The sequence below is a fragment of the Ciona robusta genome, chromosome 5 (assembly GCF_009617815.1).
Source record: "Ciona robusta chromosome 5, ASM961781v2".
NCBI classification, from domain to species: Eukaryota; Metazoa; Chordata; class Ascidiacea; order Phlebobranchia; family Cionidae; genus Ciona; species Ciona robusta.
Genome location: NC_143239.1, coordinates 5,961,430 through 5,979,777, shown reverse-complemented (window position 1 = coordinate 5,979,777; position 18,348 = coordinate 5,961,430). Strand labels below are relative to the sequence as shown.

At 32.8% G+C, this 18,348-nt stretch overlaps 3 protein-coding genes across 6 annotated transcripts; 1 reads left to right on the top strand and 2 right to left on the bottom strand.

The window, feature by feature from the left end:
• Positions 1 to 80: 80 nt before the first annotated feature.
• Positions 81 to 4,731, bottom strand: LOC149735992 (uncharacterized). Of its 2 annotated transcripts, none has more exons than XM_089877743.1 (9): positions 4,471 to 4,731; positions 3,866 to 3,923; positions 3,227 to 3,469; positions 2,935 to 3,073; positions 2,551 to 2,735; positions 2,018 to 2,160; positions 1,541 to 1,712; positions 1,128 to 1,279; positions 81 to 585 (listed from the first exon to the last, which is right to left on the bottom strand). In XM_089877743.1, the coding sequence occupies exons 1-9, from the start codon at positions 4,693 to 4,695 to the stop codon at positions 418 to 420; spliced, it is 1,485 nt and encodes a 494-aa protein (XP_089733869.1). In that variant the 5' UTR covers positions 4,696 to 4,731; the 3' UTR covers positions 81 to 417. The 2 variants fall into 2 exon arrangements, with proteins under 2 accessions (XP_089733869.1, XP_089733871.1); XM_089877745.1 differs by having other exon boundaries at positions 3,248 to 3,469.
• Positions 4,732 to 5,083: 352 nt separating this feature from the next.
• Positions 5,084 to 8,445, bottom strand: LOC149735991 (protein FAM81A-like). Its single transcript, XM_089877754.1, has 7 exons — positions 8,182 to 8,445; positions 7,833 to 7,936; positions 7,343 to 7,472; positions 7,052 to 7,165; positions 6,736 to 6,864; positions 6,389 to 6,519; positions 5,084 to 6,096 (listed from the first exon to the last, which is right to left on the bottom strand). The coding sequence occupies exons 1-7, from the start codon at positions 8,305 to 8,307 to the stop codon at positions 5,907 to 5,909; spliced, it is 924 nt and encodes a 307-aa protein (XP_089733880.1). The 5' UTR covers positions 8,308 to 8,445; the 3' UTR covers positions 5,084 to 5,906.
• A 10-nt stretch (positions 8,446 to 8,455) lies between these two features.
• Positions 8,456 to 16,898, top strand: LOC149735990 (zinc finger RNA-binding protein-like). Of its 3 annotated transcripts, none has more exons than XM_089877721.1 (20): positions 8,457 to 8,627; positions 8,753 to 8,885; positions 9,085 to 9,174; positions 9,339 to 9,480; positions 9,708 to 9,796; positions 10,038 to 10,241; positions 10,561 to 10,815; positions 11,205 to 11,322; positions 11,690 to 11,914; positions 12,274 to 12,419; positions 12,825 to 12,916; positions 13,174 to 13,251; positions 13,606 to 13,771; positions 14,034 to 14,209; positions 14,340 to 14,514; positions 14,861 to 14,999; positions 15,339 to 15,439; positions 15,818 to 15,913; positions 16,164 to 16,373; positions 16,613 to 16,898. In XM_089877721.1, exons 1-20 carry the CDS (start codon positions 8,575 to 8,577, stop codon positions 16,757 to 16,759), a joined length of 2,835 nt encoding a protein of 944 aa, XP_089733847.1. In that variant the 5' UTR covers positions 8,457 to 8,574; the 3' UTR covers positions 16,760 to 16,898. The 3 variants fall into 3 exon arrangements, 2 of the variants coding, with proteins under 2 accessions (XP_089733847.1, XP_089733846.1); XM_089877720.1 differs by having other exon boundaries at positions 15,336 to 15,439; XR_016385019.1 differs by lacking the exon at positions 15,339 to 15,439 and having other exon boundaries at positions 8,456 to 8,627.
• Positions 16,899 to 18,348: the final 1,450 nt, after the last annotated feature.

Here is an 18,348-nt window from a genome sequence, read left to right as displayed (position 1 = left end):
AACTATACAGTCAACTGGAAACTTTATTATCCGCGATTTTGGTTTTTATATCTGAACCTTTATCTTAAAATACACGCATATATATTATGATTTTATTCAAAAATGTTCAAAAGACGACATTCCAACAGGTCTATAATAGTATAAAGGAAACATACAATCCCCAAAGGAACAACTGCTCGAGAAAAGCAATTTATACTGCTAGTACAAACGTAAAGTGTGCGGTAGAAACAGTAGCGCACATATATACTAATTTCACAGTTCTTCAATTGGATTTCAGTTTATATATTAATTTTACAATTGTTCAATGCAATTCCAATTTATTAATCATATAAACCATCAATCAAAGACAAAAAATACTAATAATAAACAATATTTAAATAAATAATTGTTGGTCTTTTGGAATACAATATTCAACACCTACGATGCATCTAATGTGCTAAGCTGATATTTTAAATTTAATTCACGATTGCTCTTTGCAGTTGCCTCCTTTAATTTAAGCATAGTTTCATTTGCAACTATTTGTTCTTTCAAGATTAGATTTGCGAGTTCGTTAAAAGAACTTGCAGCCTCCGAGCATGGTTCAACCTGAAAAATTAAATAGTTAAGTTACCGTTTGGCGTTATAAGGTAAAAAGGACAATAAAGTAGTATTTAGCATAGCCTAATGAAAATAACTATTGTAAAATCTAAACTAAAGTTCAAAAATTTACATGTGAGTAACACATTGATTAACTAGAAAATATGTTTTCCTATAATATTTTGCAAACAAAACCTACATAAGCTAGCTTACTTAAACGAGTATACAAGTTAACAAATGGTTGGCTAAATTGAATATTTGAATGAACAAATGTAACTTGGTTTATCCTTGTGTGGTCCGAAAACGACAGTTTTTATAACACAGATTTTTTATTTCTTACACCTCATGTCAACCACTGTGGTGTAACTTTGTGGGTAAATATTTCTTTTCTATATCTATGGCTGACAATTTAGACAACCCATAACCCACAAGTGACCACTGGGAGCAATTGTCGTTAAGAGTCTTGTGTAAATAATAAATATATGTGTGCCCAGGGCACTGCCCACAACGGTAGCAGTGACGAACCATATATAAGTATAAACAATGCTTACATGAGTTCTTAAAAGTGCTATTGTTTCAGCTGCTGCTTCATTCGTTTTCTCGAGTATTTCACACAAGCTCTTTTCATCTGGTAACATTGCCCCAGATAACTGAAGGCCATGTCTTGTGCTATCGATGTTTTCAGCAAGACAGTTATATCGTTCTGTAACATTTTTTCAAGCACAAAATACATGAAACATAAATATTAACATTAACAAACATAAAACAACTAAAAATACACTACGCTTTTTGCTATTATATATTTAACAAAGATATAATAGTAGCGTATTGCTTCGTTGCATTCCCTGAAAAATTTCGGAAGTACACTTTGTTTTTTATAACTTCGGAAATACACTTTGTTTGATATTTTTATACCAAATGAACCGCTAAATGATTATTAAAATTAGATTTAACTCTAACTAACCTGTAGTAGCAGTTAATTGATTAACCACTGGCCCTAATACACTGCATTGTGTTTCAATCATTTCATTCAGTTTTGAATCACGTTCAAGTGTAGCAAGCTCCATTTGTAACTCTGTCAATTCTTCTTCCAATGAAATATTGACAGCGGTTAACTTTCTCAGATCATTCATCGCCTGAAACGTAGAAATGCTTATGTTATTGTCACTACTAATTGCAGCTAAACACCTGGGTTGAAAGTTTGCGACTTTGGTACCACTTGGTTTGATTTAAGTCACCTACCGCTATCATATTGGTTTACTAAACCTCTTTGTACAAAATAATTGAATAATTTTTTTTTGTAAAAATTAATCAACTTTTATTGTATGCTGACAAAAACTAATTATTACAGTGAAGAAAACTGTAGTAGCTCCCACCCTGCCAGCTGGGTTGGTGGTCCCAGGCCCTCAGGGTGTGCTATATATTGTGAATAACTTGTTACCTTTTTCTGTCGATTATCTGCAGATGTCTTCAGCGTCTCATGTAGATAAACTGCGCGTAAATACTCGCCAAACCTCAAGTCAAGATCCAGTTGAGTGATTTCTTCATTTGAGGTTGCTGGTTTGGGTTGACGTGGTTTGATAACTTCAAAGAATAAAATAAATATAAATAGTTATTCGTAGGCAAGCCTTGTCTGCACCATGTAATTGCACCATTAAGTATTATATGTGAATCCAGTTAAATGAATAAGAACATACTAAATATTTTATAAAGTTCTGAACAAGTTGTATTCTAATTTAATCAGTTGGACACAATAAAACACAGCATTAAATGAACTATAATTACTCGCTAACTGGTAAATGTAGATAGTAAGCCTCACTTCACATATTATTAATATATATAGTAAAAATACTGTTTCAAGAAAAAAACTAGCACAATAACAAACTGGTAAACAGTAAAAAACTGTACAAACTAATTTTAGAACTGCCAATTAAGAAAAAAAAACAAATACATCTCCCAAACTTGTGTTTAAACCTTTTTCATTGGTTTGTGTTGTTTGTGCCGTTTGTATTGTCGAAACATCGGATTCGAAAAAAGATTTGAAGCCAGCAGTTGGGGTGGACGATTTAGCATTGAGTTCTTTCTCTCGTTTTATCTTTTGCTTTGGCGGTGTTTGAACTGCTGTTGGCAAACTCCCATGTTTTGTTACTGAGTTTGAGCTGTAAAGTATAAATTATTGCAATTAAATGTCAGTTTCTGAACATTATTAATAAACATAAAAACCAAGAACCAATAAGTTTTGTTTTATACGAATGAGTATCTCGTACATAATAAATAATATACATCAAACTTATACAACCCATATCCATTGACACTTGGTAACTCATATGTTACTTTATTAAAATTAACAGTACGAACCTTTTTTCATCTGCCATTGGCGCTGCAGAGTCAGATTTTAATGATTTTACATTTTTTCTTAAACTTGCAGATTGCATATAACGAGATTGAATCACTTTGCCTCGTTTCTTTCGATGGATCACTTTTTTGGGATCAGTATCTGCAAACAAATGTTAAAAAAATAGTGATTATTTTAAAATACAGTGATTTTGACGACGATTCAGTTTTGGCGAAACTTTTTTGATTGATTTGATACATCAACAGACACTAGTTTGTACAAACAATTTTGATCAAGTAAAATGTTTTGACCTACTTTGCGTATTAACACCATCACCTTGTAGTGTTGCTGTTGCACCTTGGCTTTGACATCCATCAACACTTTGGCCAGCTTGTTGAACACTAATGCTATTTTCTACATCTTCAGATGTGATATAAATAGTAGGTGGGACATCCACAGCTACAGTATGTGGTTTACCAGCTTTCTTCACAATGTTAGAATGGACAACACCTGGGGCGTGGCAGATTACTTTTACTTTGGTGGATTTCTTAGCATCACCTGGAAAAATAATAAATGATGAAGATAATGAAATACTGCTAGTATATCCTTTAGTAAAGTGTCTTGACTTTTTACACAGAATGTTATTGATGTAATTCCTCCAAGTTAAAATAATAATAAATGATGAAGATAATGAAATACTGCTAGTATATCCTTTAGTAAAGTGTCTTGACTTTTTACACAGAATGTTATTGATGTAATTCCTCCAAGTTAAAATTTGAACCTGTTTTTACTGTACAGTAAGCTTATATATCTGGGATAACACTAATTAGAGTGAGTTTTCAAAGTATTAAAATCTGACAAGCTTAATTTTTAATTGAAAAATGTTCTTTTTAGCCTATATAGTAATAAACGATAATATCACGATAAAATTATCAAAATGGATTTTGTTCGAACCTGGTTGAATCTCATTTGAATTAACATCACCATGAGCTTCAGATAAAGAATTTGTTATCTGTAAAAGAAATAATGTTTCTAAAAAAGTTCAAAATTATTAAAAACAAAATAAAATATTCGAATATTGAAAAGTTAGGTTTTTGCTCAGATTTTTATTATATATAGAATGTTTTATTCGGTTTTGGGCCCTCCGGTATGTTACAGATTATGCTGGTGGAATTGTTAGAGGTTATTGTTTAAGAGTTAGTGGTCATACATAGGGATAGGGGTTAGTAGTTAGATAACATAGGGGAAGGTTCACAAGCACCAAGGTTTTATATGGGTTCCTAATAAAACTACAGTTTGCAAACTGTTGCGTTCGGTTGCAGATATTTTGGTCATTTCGACCAGAAACGCTACACGGCCACGTCCAATAGATGTCAAATGACCATACGAGTTTAACAAACCAACTTTTGGTCCGATACCCCAAACGATTTTTGAGTTATCGAAATAACCAAAATGGTTTTTGACCATAATTAGGTTTTGGCGTTTTATATCCTGTTAAGGCAACATTGACTATATACCAACAACCAGCATTCGTTTAATGTATATACACAACAATATGCCTTAAGATTTGAGGTCCGTTGTGAAGGTTTTCCCTGAGCCAGTCCTTTTACTTCATGTTTGGAAGCAGAACTTCTAACAGGACGATACATCGATTTTTTATCCATTTTTAAAATATGTACGAAATATTTAGTTTGTAGCGATCTAAAAATAAAACCAATCGTAGTTAGTTTAAGATTATTCGTAAAATAAAACAGAAATCCGCATCCATTGTTACTTGTAAACATACAATATTGACATCGACGATTTCACCGATTTGCTGCGGGAATACCCACCTCCGATTCCCGCCAAAGTCAAATCTCAAACTTGGCGGTCTTCGCGTTTTTTTTAGAATGGATGCGATGAACAATCACAATACAAGAGAGCTAAACTCTCCAAAAGACATCATACATTGCTCAGAGTCTTATAAACACCTGTATTTTTATGGCTCTGACATTGCCTATACAGGAATTAATTCTAAAATTGCCTAATTTAAAATTCCACATTTTAGCACCAAGAATTCCAAAGCTATATTCTCTGCTTCGTGGTCGAACATATTCTCTAAATTGTCTAAAACCTACTTTACTCTTACCACTTTGGCTTTGGTCTATGTTAATCTTGTATTACAATAGCAAGTATGTTTTATTTAAACTTTTATTTCTGGCATAGTGGGTCTAAGTATACTATAAAGTATAAAATATATCGCCATTTACACATTGCATAAAATGCGATGGTTATGAACTAAATTATTTAAACAATTTAAACACTAATGCTGATATAATGGAACACTATGAGATAAATGGAGCTTTGAAACAGTGTTCTCTGTGGTGGGTGGGTAATGGTGTTTTATATAGTGGGATTAATATTACTGTGGGGTAAAATCAGACACCCTTTAACACATAATAACCAAATATCCTGATCTTGTTTTTTGTTTTAAACAACTAAGACAGGTCTATAGGAGTAGTGAGGATACGATTTTATAATTCTTGTTCTTTGGACAAGAAAATAGAGAGAAAAGGTGTCCTATCTTCACCCACCTTTAATACATACTACAAGAAAAGCTAACTTTAGTGAGAACACTGCAACTACATGGAAGATATACAATCTACAAAGTGAAGGAGAATTTGTTGCAAATACTTTGCAATAGACCCTGTTATTTGCATAAGACATTAGGTAAATAGTATGTAGTAATAGCTAAACTACAGTGAAGTAATATAACACAAGGCACCTTGCGACAAATTAAAAAATATTATAATACTTTGTGCCTGAAACCAATAAACACTGTTCAAAATACCTTTACAGAAAATGTGCCGGTAAAATTAACACCTAAATTAATACAGGAAGGATCTGGTGCCATGAAAATGTAGACAAAAATCAAAATTAATCGTATAACAAAATATATAAATTTCGCTTAAATGGCATCACCAGTCTCTCATTTAAATAAGAATCAATGCTTTAGCTATATCAACACAACCATTTTCTTAACATTATTTATTTCTCGTGTGAGTTGGTCCTCCATCAGTTTAAGCTTACCATTAACAAGCCTATTAGTTGTGTCAATACTCTCACGGACGGAACTAAATCCTTCCCGGTATTCAGACTTGAGTTGCGCGAGTTCAGATGTCATCATTTTCTTAAGGCTTTCAACACTAAGATTTATTGTTGTTAACACAGTTTTGGGTCACACATACTGGTGTTTAATTGATGATATGCAGATAAATTTAGATTTAAGAAGTCAATAGTCTATCTCTATGGTTTATTTTTTAGACTGGAAGGTAGGTCACAATTGTCCTATATTGTCACTTGTGAGTCATATAAACAATTCCAAACAATGTTATACGCGGTAACTCGCAAACTGGCACAAGGAGTATGAAACAGAACATCTGTGTTATAACCACTGTAACTTTGGGTCACATGCATATATTATTAAATGCAGCTCACCTTTTAACAAGCTCACTTTGGTCAACTTTATCCTTCAGCTCCATGTGGCATTTTTCACAGCGGTCATTACAAGCATCTACAGCACGCTGTACAGTGTTTATTTGGTCCATCACCTTGCTTTCGTACATTTCCTGATAAAAGATTATCTACTATTATATCGGTCGTTTTACAAACTTGTACAAAATATAAAACATACACCAATTCATTTACTACCCAGTTTTTTTAGTTTATTTTGAGTTATTAAATCAATTATAGTTACTACTATAAAAGTGTTTATTTTACACTATTATAAAAATAGTTATTACTACTAAAATGACAAAACAACGAACCTCTACCCATTTAGTTACCTGTTTATTAAGAACCATAGTTGAGTTTAGTTCCACAACTTGCATTAACTGTTGTTCGATTCTTAATCTTTCAGTTTCAGCCCATCTCTTGTTACTTTCAATTGTCATACGAATGTCTTCAAAAATTCTCTGCAAACAAAAAATTAATAAAACAAGAAACAAAGGGATATATATATATATATGTATATTTTTTTAATCAAAAAAGTAAATAAGAAATATTTTTTACAGCCCAAATATTAGAAATTTTGGATTAGGACTATGTTTGTTATTAATTGGGATAAAAATGGTTCAAATTCAAATACTAATAACAAAAAACCTTGGTCCTTGAGTCAATAGCTTCCATCTGCATGCTGTTTGTTCCTCTATAAACTTCTATTCTACCTTCCTGTTCACTTGTAAGTTGGTCCATCCTCTTATTTAACTCATTTACCTGAACAAACAAAGTAAAAAAAAAAATAATAATTAAAATTGCCTTTTAAACTATAAATAAAAATCAAACAAAAGTTATTTTTCATTCAGGTTTCAGTTACTCTGAATTTCGTTCCAGTATTCCAGTAAAAGAACATACTTGCACAAATTCATACACAACAATGAATTTATTTGTTACCATTTTTTCCAGGTCATTGTTTTTACTCGAAGTTGTTTCTAAGGATTGTTTAAGTCGTTCGTTGTCAAGCTGATATGTAGAAGCAGTAGTCCGGAAATCATGTGCCAACTGTGCTATGGATGTGTCACACCTTTGATACAAAATTCAATTATTGACTATTGAGCATTAAAAATAGTCTAGTTTTAGATTTATAGGATGTATGTTTTAAAGACTGTAGTTTCTGCCATGCAAAATAAAAGTTACATTCATGCAACGATATAATTCACACCCAGAGTAGGGCAGGTGCACACACAAGTTTGTTTATAAACTTCGGTTGTGCACGGCATAATATGTCCCAAGCAAGTCAATTTTAAACAATGAATCAAAAGCTTTGCACGCCGATTTTTACTGGTAGCCACACGCACGCGAAAAACATAATCGTCTTGCATGCAGAAGAACTCATCAAGAACAGCCATATTCTGCCGACTAAATCCACACCATATACATATACCTGACCATTCTTCCTCGTAAATCAGCCACACCAGCTTGTGCAAGTTGCTCAACATTCCTTGTTTGGTAACTTGTTGTTTGGACAATGGAATCACGCTGAGAAATCTGGAAAATTGGTACAAAACATCATAAGGTTTATATGCAAATAATAATATATATTTTATTTGTCACTTTCGATTACGTTAAAGAAAATTAAAATTATCCTATGCTGTATCGTGTATGGACTCGAAAGTAGGCAATTCAATTGGATTTTATAACTTCCGCATATAAATTAAAACAATTATAATTATTTTAAAGTGTACTAAACTGAAATAGAAAAATTTAGCAAAAAATATAAATATATTTCAAACCTCATTTTTAATTGCCGAAATTTCGCGTCCAAGTTGCTTTATGGAGCCATTCAAAGTTCGTATGTGTTCTCGCCATAATTGTTGAACAGCATCATCAACAGATGCAGCGACTAATCGTTTATCCATCGCGATTTCACGATTCTAATTAAACTACTACAAATATCGACAATGTTTGTTTTGCGTCAGTTCACCATGGAAAAGGTACGCTTATTACAAGATTTCTATTTACATTCATTATTATTCGATTTCCATGTTACCATGTCGTCATTGTTTTTCCGTTCCGGTTCATTAATTCCTCATTCCTGCATGCGCTGTTGTCGGCGAGTGTATATAATGCGAAAATCATTGTTTCTGACTCTTTGAAACACGTTTTTATAGGTTATTACTTACAAAATGGCCGCAAATTACTTCGGATTCACTTCAGGAGGGAACAATCAACAATATAAGTTCGTTTTTTTATTTTTTTATTGTGTTATTTAGAAGTTAAGACCTAAATTTGCACGACCGGCTTTTTAAATCCTGCCTTTTTTCATATATTTCTAAATCTCGATTTTGTATTCTAATTATTCAGCATTGGTACCACTGGAAACTACGGTGGTAATTATGGAATACAACAGCAGCAGCAACCAGCACAAAATAACTATATGCAACCACCAAGAGCCATCCAGCCACCACAACAACAAACATACGTAGCTTATGGACACGTAAGTGGTAGAAAAAACGTAGCCATATATTTTAACATATTGTTTTATTTAAGAGGCGAAAATGTCTTAATATAATACAAAAAATGTACAATTATTCATACTAATACTAAAAAATTGTAGAAATTTTATTACTAAACAGAAAACAAATAAGATACAACATTGTAATTCCAGTTGAATAAACGTTTAAATGCATTTTCAGCCAACTGCATCTGGAGGAGCATCTGTCCCATCTACATCTTATCCCAACACATACAGTTATCAAAGTCAACAACAGCAACAACAACAACAAGTATGAAAACTTATTCAATCAGTTGTTTTGATATATTTTATCAAGTTATTACATAATGCAAATTAAAATTTAGTAAACGCAATTTTACAAACCAAAATACAAAATTTTGCATTTTCCCTTTAATCATGTTTAACGGGTCTACAATATTTTTTTTCTGTTCGCAGCAAACTGGATTCAACAAGCCAGCTGTTCAACAAAGCAATCAACATCAATATTATCAACAACAACAACAACCAAGAAACCCACCCACACAAACCAACACTGCCAATTCATCAACTGCCTATTTCACAAACAACAATACTCAAAGTAACAAATTATTCTTAACTTATGTTTTGTGCATTGTATAACTCAATAAAATATTTTGTAACTCATAAACTTACAAAAACACACCAAGTGTAACTCATAAAAACATAAAAAACACACCATTTTCCTTGCAACCAAGCAAACAAGTCATGGGATAATTTCTTAATTTTAGTTCTAATCTATAATTTATAAGCTGCTTCTGGCATCTAACTATCTAACATTATCTTCAGATAGCGCAATGCAGATTAAACAGCCAGCACCCCAGCCAGTGTATAACCAACCCAGCCCTCCTGTTACATCTAATTTCAACCAACGACAGGTAATTGTTTTTATAAGCAACTAAACTTTTATGCCGTTTTTAAACTTAAATGAGCATACTAATGAAAAATAAAAATAGTTTATGAATAGAAATACTCAAATGTGATCTAAAGGCACCACAAAAGCTTGTATTAACGAAACAGCTTCTGTAAAATTTGCATGAAAAAAAATCAGCCAAACTAACAGATGTATACCGGTATTGTTTGTTTCACTAACAGTAACAGATATATTTAATCCAATAGAGCCAACAATCACAACAAAACATATCTAACTATGAGAAAGCTCTCATCAACGCTGCTTCATCAATCTACCAACAACATTCAACACCAACTGGTGTAACAGGGGGAGGGGGAGCATCTAATCTAAGTGCTGCCTATATAAAGCAACTACCTTACTGGAAACAGAAGAGGTTACAGCAAGTCAAAGACCCAAACAAACCAATTGTAGTAAGTTTTAATCTTACTCAATAAATCAATATATATATATATATGTTGTAATTTTGCAAAATGGTTCCTAATACAATGTTTTTAATATTTTATTGTTTTCAATGGTTGTATATACCTTATTTGATAATTTTAGGATAAAATGTAGTAATTTGTAAGCAGCACCATATGTATGGAATAGGACCCCATGTTATGACCACTGTCACTGCCCCCAAGTGAGGATAAAAGATTTACATTAAAAATGTGCCTCTAGGCATTTCAAAATGTTATAGCATTTTTTTATATTCAAATTACATCTTATAAGTTTTTTCCATGTTTTTAGGCAACTGAAGTCAAAGCATATCTCTATGCTTGGTTAAGTAAGAAGAAAGCTCGTCCCGATTACAACATTACTGCACATGGTAGTCACCCGTACAGGCAAACCTATGTGTGCGAGATCGTTGTACACGGATATGATTATGTAGCCAAGGGAAGCGCTGGAAACAAGAAAGATTCGCAAACAAGGGCCGCGTGGGATTTCTGTGACTACCTGGTTCGTGAGAAACTAATGACAGAATCTGAACTTCCAATTAGAGATGTAAGTTGAGTGTTAGTTATGTTTTATTTCATGTGGGTAAGGTCCTCCAGAACTTGAAATAGGTCTAGCATGGCACCCCATAGGTCTTAAGATTAGGCTATGATTGGTCTATTATTACCCTAGTCCCTAATGTAAGTTATGTTATTTTGCAGAGAAAGTAAGTTACTTTAACCATGTTAATGATTTCTCTGATTTTTAAGCTTGTAGTGTTCAGTTAGGCTGCTGTATTTGACAATGTTTATAAGTTATGCATCTAATCTAATATACCTTTACAGAATATGTTGCACCAACTTTTTATTGGTTATTCATAAATCCACTATATTATTGCAAAATTAGCATAAGACTACTACAATAACACTGTATTGTTTTTAAACTGTTTCTTCTCCCAGGCCAAGTTTGCGGCAACCAACAACAAGATGCCAGCTTCATATAAACCACAAAGTTACCAGGAAACCAAAGTAGGCATCGCAATGAAGAAAGCTCTATCTAATAAAGTCAACTTTGTTGGTGAGTTTAAAAAAGAAAAATTAAATTTAAGTTGGGACAAGACAGTACCCCCAAGTGATGGATACCACCACTTTTTTTTACGTATATATTTTTTTAATTTCATCAAAGTTAACAAGTACAGAACAAGAACATGTACTTAGTTTTATCACTTAGTTAAGCCTTGAACAATTTAGCATATAGTTGGAGTGTTATTCCAACTATAAATTATTATATATTATATATTAAGAAGAAGCTGAACATATCATAAAAGTTCCAAAGTATAATTTTCCTACCAAAACACAGGTGGTATTACTCTTCAAAACATAGTAATATAATACTATTATGCATATATATTATATTATATATTTCACATCATAAAATTAAACAGGTGGTAATACTCTTCATTTATCCGGAGGGGTAAATACAGTTATTAAAAGCACCCCCACTGCCTACCCACCCATCACCAGCACCTCCACCCCTACCTTCAAAGCCCCCACCCCCGCAAATGTACCCCTAATGCCCCCGCCCCCTGCCCCGCCTGTCATGAAACCCATATGCCAGGAAACAATCAAAGAAGAAATCAAAGATTCTGCAGAAATAGAAAGTAAAAATGGTGAGCTTGTGTTTGATCGTTTTATCTTCTGTGGGTTCTGTTTGAATAAAAGACTAACGATGCTATTTAGGTAAAATATAGATAGATATATATATACACATGAAATACAACAGCAGCAGCAACTGCTGTATAATAAAATATATATACATAAAATACATATATATATATTATTATACAATTGGTTGAAGTTGTTTTTTGACTGTTATGTTTTCAGCGCACTTGAATCTGCCTGTATTTATTTTCAACTTTTTAAAATTTTACACAAATACGTCTGTTTTTGCCATGGCAACCCTTTTATCTTTTTAAACATTTTGTCCTTTTTTTTGTCACGTTCATAATCCATCTTTTTTCCACAACAGCTCCAGTAGGGGAGGATTATGTAACACAAGTATGGACGGACGGTCGGGTTATAAGGTATCGGTGCAAATTATGTGAATGCGAGTTTAATGATCCGTCTGCAAAAGCTCTTCATATAAGAGGAAGAAGGCACAGGCTTTCTTATAAGGTAGGTGCTTGAATACTTTTTTAGATTTAATATATATCGTAGCGATTGCATATTGGTTTATTGCAAGAGGTAAACTAAGAGGGCGAATGAACTCGAGACGTGGTATTTATACGGAAGATAAACGTAGGAAAAACTCTTGTATGCTTCGGCACACACACACACACGTGACCGGTCGCCACAATATAATGATAAAATAATAAAAAATACTGGAAAATAAATACTTCAGATGTATATTCATAATATAATTTATGGAAAAAATTATAGAAACAAGTAAAATTGTTGTCATACTATATAGTCATCTTAATTGACAATAAATAGTTATCAAAAAAAAAAAAAATTATAAAAAATGTTTTAGATAAACTGCTGTTCCAAACTAGCACTAACCTAATGTTATGCCCAACTCAGAAAAAAGTTGATCCAAATATAGAAGTTGAAGTGAAACTGAATCCTAAACAAAAAAGCTTGATGGAAATGAAAATGAGAATGGAAGCAAAAAAGTGGGTTTAGTTTTTAAATTCATAACCGAATGTTATATTATATTTTAAATCTGGTACTAGAAAACTTAACAGACAAAAATTAAATCCAACAATTGTATATTATAGGAGATATATTTTTTACCTTAATAGCATCGTCAGTCTCTGCAAAAAAGCAATAATTAACAGCTGTGGTTACTATATAAATTTAAAGTGCATTTATATTTTATTTTTTGCCTTTGATTAAAGTTAAACATTTCACCTATTTTTTTTGTGTTCAGAGAGGCAGCGATGGAGCAACAGAAGAAGAGGATGGAATGGCAGATGGAGATGAGGAAGCGGGAGGAAGAAGACATCAGGTGAGGAGGGGCGAATGATAAAGCCTTTACAAGAGTGAGGGTCTAATACACGGGCGGTAACAACTTTCATATTGAAATCGCTGCCTAAATTCTAGCACCCATAGCATGCCAAGCTGCAGAAGTGTATATAGAATAAAATAGAGGTTTCTGTGACAAGACACACTAAGAATTTTGGCTGAAACTGAAACACTACCCCTAGTCACTGCTAGCGATATATCGATGAAGCATTGAACAGATTTGGGATAAAATAAAGACTATATGTGATGCCATTTAAAGAGAAAGTAATAAAACAGGTTGCAATCTTTGTAAAATTAAGAGTTAGAAATGGTTCTAACGCAAACAATGTTGCAACAGGCTTTATGAGCAAGAGCTTTACTATCGATACAAGGAAGAACTGTCGTTATTTGAAGAAGAAGTTTCATATTGTCGTTTATCTGGCACCCCTGTCCCCCCATACCTTGCACCACCGAATAAACCACATTTGAAATTTTTTCGGCCAAATGATGCAAATGGGAATGAGGTACGTGTACTTAATAAAACAGTCACCACATCTGAACCAAACCAAACTGGTCAGATAAAGCGGGGTTGACTGTAGTAAGAAATGGGTTTATAACCCATGCTAAGAGCTTTAGATTATAAAAAACAGCTTCAGTATTCAAAAAAATGTAAAATACCAAAAATTTACCATTATTTATTAAATTTAACAGAAATGCCCAGGTTGAAAAATTTCCCAAGTTTTTTATTGTTGTGAGAGATTTTTCATACACGTAGTTTTATTTCAGGGTCAGCTTTCACGGGATGACCAGCTTATCATGAAGAAGCATAAGAACATTTACCCAACACCAGAAGAACTGGAGGCAGTACAAAGTACTGTGCAGACGGTAGAAACTGCCTTCAAGGATGTGTCGCGTACAATTCATGAACAAGAGATGAAAGTATTTGCTGCCTCACACGGAACGTATGTTGTGTGTAGTATTTAGGTATTAGTATATATATATTGTTATAATATACTTTTACTTCTGCTAGTGCTTTCAGGCATATAGATAAAACTTTGTCACATTATTGTTCTTACTATGCTTTCTACACAGTCGTAAAAGAGCGCAACCTCAGCGATTGATCACTGCTGTTGTAAGAGTAGGCGAACTTTCTAAAGGTTTACTACTCACTGGTGACCTGCATGTAGCATTGGTCCTTATGTGCAATGTCAAACCAACCAAAACAATGTTGAACAGGGTGGCTGGTCATCTACCCAAGCAACTAGGGGTAAGATTTTGAAAACAATTTTAAACAAAAAATAAGTTTTCCATCTTTAACCCGGTGGTCCCTAATGGGTTGTCCAAAATGTCGGCCATACATAAAAAACAAAAAAAAAACACAATCCCTCGCAAAGTTCCATACGTGTTTACTCGTATGCTGGCACGAGTGTATGAAACAGAACCCCGTCATTGCCCACATAGCAAGGATAAAGAACTTTTGCAAAAGTTTAAATATTGTTGGACTACAGAGTTTAATTATGTAATAATGTTTCTAAATTTTTTTTCTTGTTTAAATTAGCACCTGCAATCTTTTTAAATAACTGACAGCCTGACATAGTTAATTTTCTTCACAGAATGTAAGTGATGAAAACTTTGTGATGAAAATCATGGTTGAAGATGCTGCTATTCTCCTTGCTACCAAATCCGTCCCAGTGGTCACCATTCGCATCACTCTTACATCCACATCAATGAGGAACCCATGTCCGGATGCAGGTATGGTCCCTAAGAAAAAATAAAAATATATTTTTAAACGCAAGCAGATTTTTTATAAGGATTTACAGTCATTTTCAAAAAAAAGTTCTACTTTTTTTGAGTTGTAATAATTTATTTTTATCCGGTATAGATTTCGTATCTTAGCTTTAAGGGTTTGCATAAGGAGGTTTTATAATATCAACAGCAGAGGGCAATGACCAATATACAGCTTAATCTTACCCTAGTTAAACTTTTTAATCCGTCCTCTTTTACATTCGCTGTGTCATATGCATGCTTTGGGATGCTACCCCTCTGCTGTCCCCGTGTGGTTGTTTATTTGTTGCCCTCCCTCTAAAGAAGAGAGCGCAACAAAGAATAAGAAGCCAGACCCACCAGACATTTTGGATTCAGACAAATGCTGCGACGCACTGGCCGCGCTCCGTCGCGCCAAGTGGTTCCAGGTTTGGCTTCTCTTTTAGCACGCAGCAATACACTTTTATACATTGCGCAACACTGGTGTGCTGTTACTTCTAAATATAGTAGAAGTAACAGCATATGTAACCAGAGTGCTAATGTAAATTTATTAATTAATTCACTATATATTGTATTTTATCAAAAATATGCTAATTTGATCGTCTCGTTTTTAGAATAATAGTAACTATTATAATAACTACTTACGCTAATACCTTATTTATTTGCTAAAATACCTTATTTATATAGTTTTTCCAAACTTTCTTACCAATAATTACTGTATTTTCTCCATATTTTACTTTACAAGCTTAATAAAAAAGTACAAGACAAAAATCAGTAAACCTGTTTAAAACTGATCTGAATTTTAGGCTAAAGTGACCCCATACCATTCTTGCCTTGTGATTTGTCGGATCTTTAAAGATTTTGCAACTCGCTACAATCAGTTGGTTCCTTTGAAAAGTTGGGTAAGAGAATTAAATTGGTGCAAACATTATTGTTCAATATCCCATTTCAATATTTGTGCAATAGTTATTCTATAGTCAAAATTGTATTGTTTTTTTTTTGTTCAAAGGTGGTTCTGCAACAAATATTGTTTAATTATGAGTTCAAAACTGATTATCTTACTATTTTATTGGCTGCGTGCGAAATATTTTAATACTTTACATTGTATGGTGACTATACAAATCAAATTTGATTGTTTATTCCTATTTAAAGGCGATTGAGCTTCTTACTGAGCGTTCCTACACAAGTGCGACGTCAACCTTGTCTCCAACAAGTTGCTTACAGCGCGTCCTTGAAGTTCTTTCCATGGGTGTTTTGCTGCCTGATGGTCCTGGTATTCGAGATCCTTGTGAAAAAGAACCCACAGATGCTGCTGGTAACTTAAGTCTCCAACAAAGGGAAGACATTACAACATTGGCTCAGGTATATCTGTCATTTTGTTCGCACGTTTCTTGTTACCTCTAACGCGTATATATAATAAAATACCAACTTTTGTTTGTCTTTTTAATTATGATACAAAGATTAAAAAATATTGAAATCAAAAAGACAGGATATAGCGACAAAACAACAGTTGTTAAAACACGCTTACAGTTAAAAACATACCTTATTTACATTAAAAGGGTTTTATGATTTATGCGACTTTATAAAAAGTTATTTTACAGCGGCTTCTGCGATTGGTAACTTTTGGCAAAATGTTTAAAATTCTTGACCTTAAATATGAGCCAAAGCCGCAAGTGCAAAAACGAAGTGCAGAAAACGGGGAGTTTGACAATACAGGGATAAAGAAGATTAAAGTTGAAATGCATTAATTTCACACATCTGCTTCAATTTAACTGATGTGTAGGAAATTTGACAATTTTGAGAACTGTTCTCATTCTGAATTGATATTATTTCAAATTGCGCAAGTAACACGAGCTTTGCATGGAAAATAAAGCCAAATTCATTATAGTTGCAATTTTTGTTGGTATATACAGTTAAACTATGTTATCTAATCATTGTTAGGTATTGTGTAAAAATCAGGAGAAGTGTTGAAAGTCACATAGAAAAAGTAATGTGTAATCTACAATATAGTTGCATTCACGTTTCAAGTCGTTCTTTGCGCGCATTTATGTAATTCTATCACGGTGTTTGGACGGTACAGTAAAGAAACTGGTGTTTGGAAATATACAAACGATTATTTGCAATAAATCAAAAAACTGACCGAACTTCTTTGGAATGAGCTGCTTTTTTTACTTAAGTAGTTTATGATAAGTGAATCTACGCAATTGGTAGCTGACTTACCTCGAATTACGTTTTTAAATCAGGTGGCAGTTTAATAATTCGGGACCATGAGAATCAAGAGTGTCTCTACAGGGTGATCGAGCTACTTTGTTACTCGCCGGGAGAAAACGCTCTATTGCACCAGCGCGAGGTGAAAGTAGTTCGTTGTGTTCTCTTCTCATAAGTCGCAACCGGATGCTGCGATTTTCTTTGCACCGTAGTGGATAGAAGCACTTACAACGCTTGCTTTGTAGCCAGATCAGCTTTATGTGTAATGCGAACAAATTATATTTGATACGGTTCTTGAATAAAATTGGCACGCTTTTTAAGCGAAGAAACAATTAACAAAAACCGTGCAATAGTTTAACAATTAGGTCAGACATATTTTCGTAAATTAATTGTTAACATAATTTCGTTATATTGTTATAGCCCATTAAAATTTGTTAGCTTACATTTTATAGATTTGCATTTAAATCAGTTGGGGTAACTTGTAACTGTATTACTGTTAAACTGTTATTTTGGATTTTAGTTCCTGAATTTTCAAAAGCCTGACTGTAATAACATCACTGTGTTTTAATGTATTAGTCATGTGCCTTGTTTAATTTTATTTTTTGTCCTCTTGTATAAACATCTAAAAAACTGAACCAATGCAGTAATACACATGCAACACAGCCAACACAGGACATTCTAAAATATGTTATACTGATTGAAACAAATAAACAACTAGTTGGTAACTTATATTAATACAAAAATAAAATTACTATTACTATATCTTTATTATTTATAAGTCTATATTTTAATGTATATATATAACATTAAAATATGATAACAAAGTGTAATGAATGTAATTATTAGGTAAATTTGTTAATTCCTTAACTGATTATAAGAATTATTTCGACCTATTTCAAGTAAACATAAGACATTTATAGCATTATTTTCTTTATTTGTCCATTTGATTACAGTAGCGAGGTTTAAAACAATGCACATTAATTGAAAACACTTATTTAATGAAAAATGAAAAAAAAACTTTTTGTCAAATGTTTTGGCAAAAAAATCATATTTTTTATATCTTTTATATATATACATTCATTTTTCAGAAAATTTATATTTTAAAAAAAGGTATTAAATAAAATTTGTT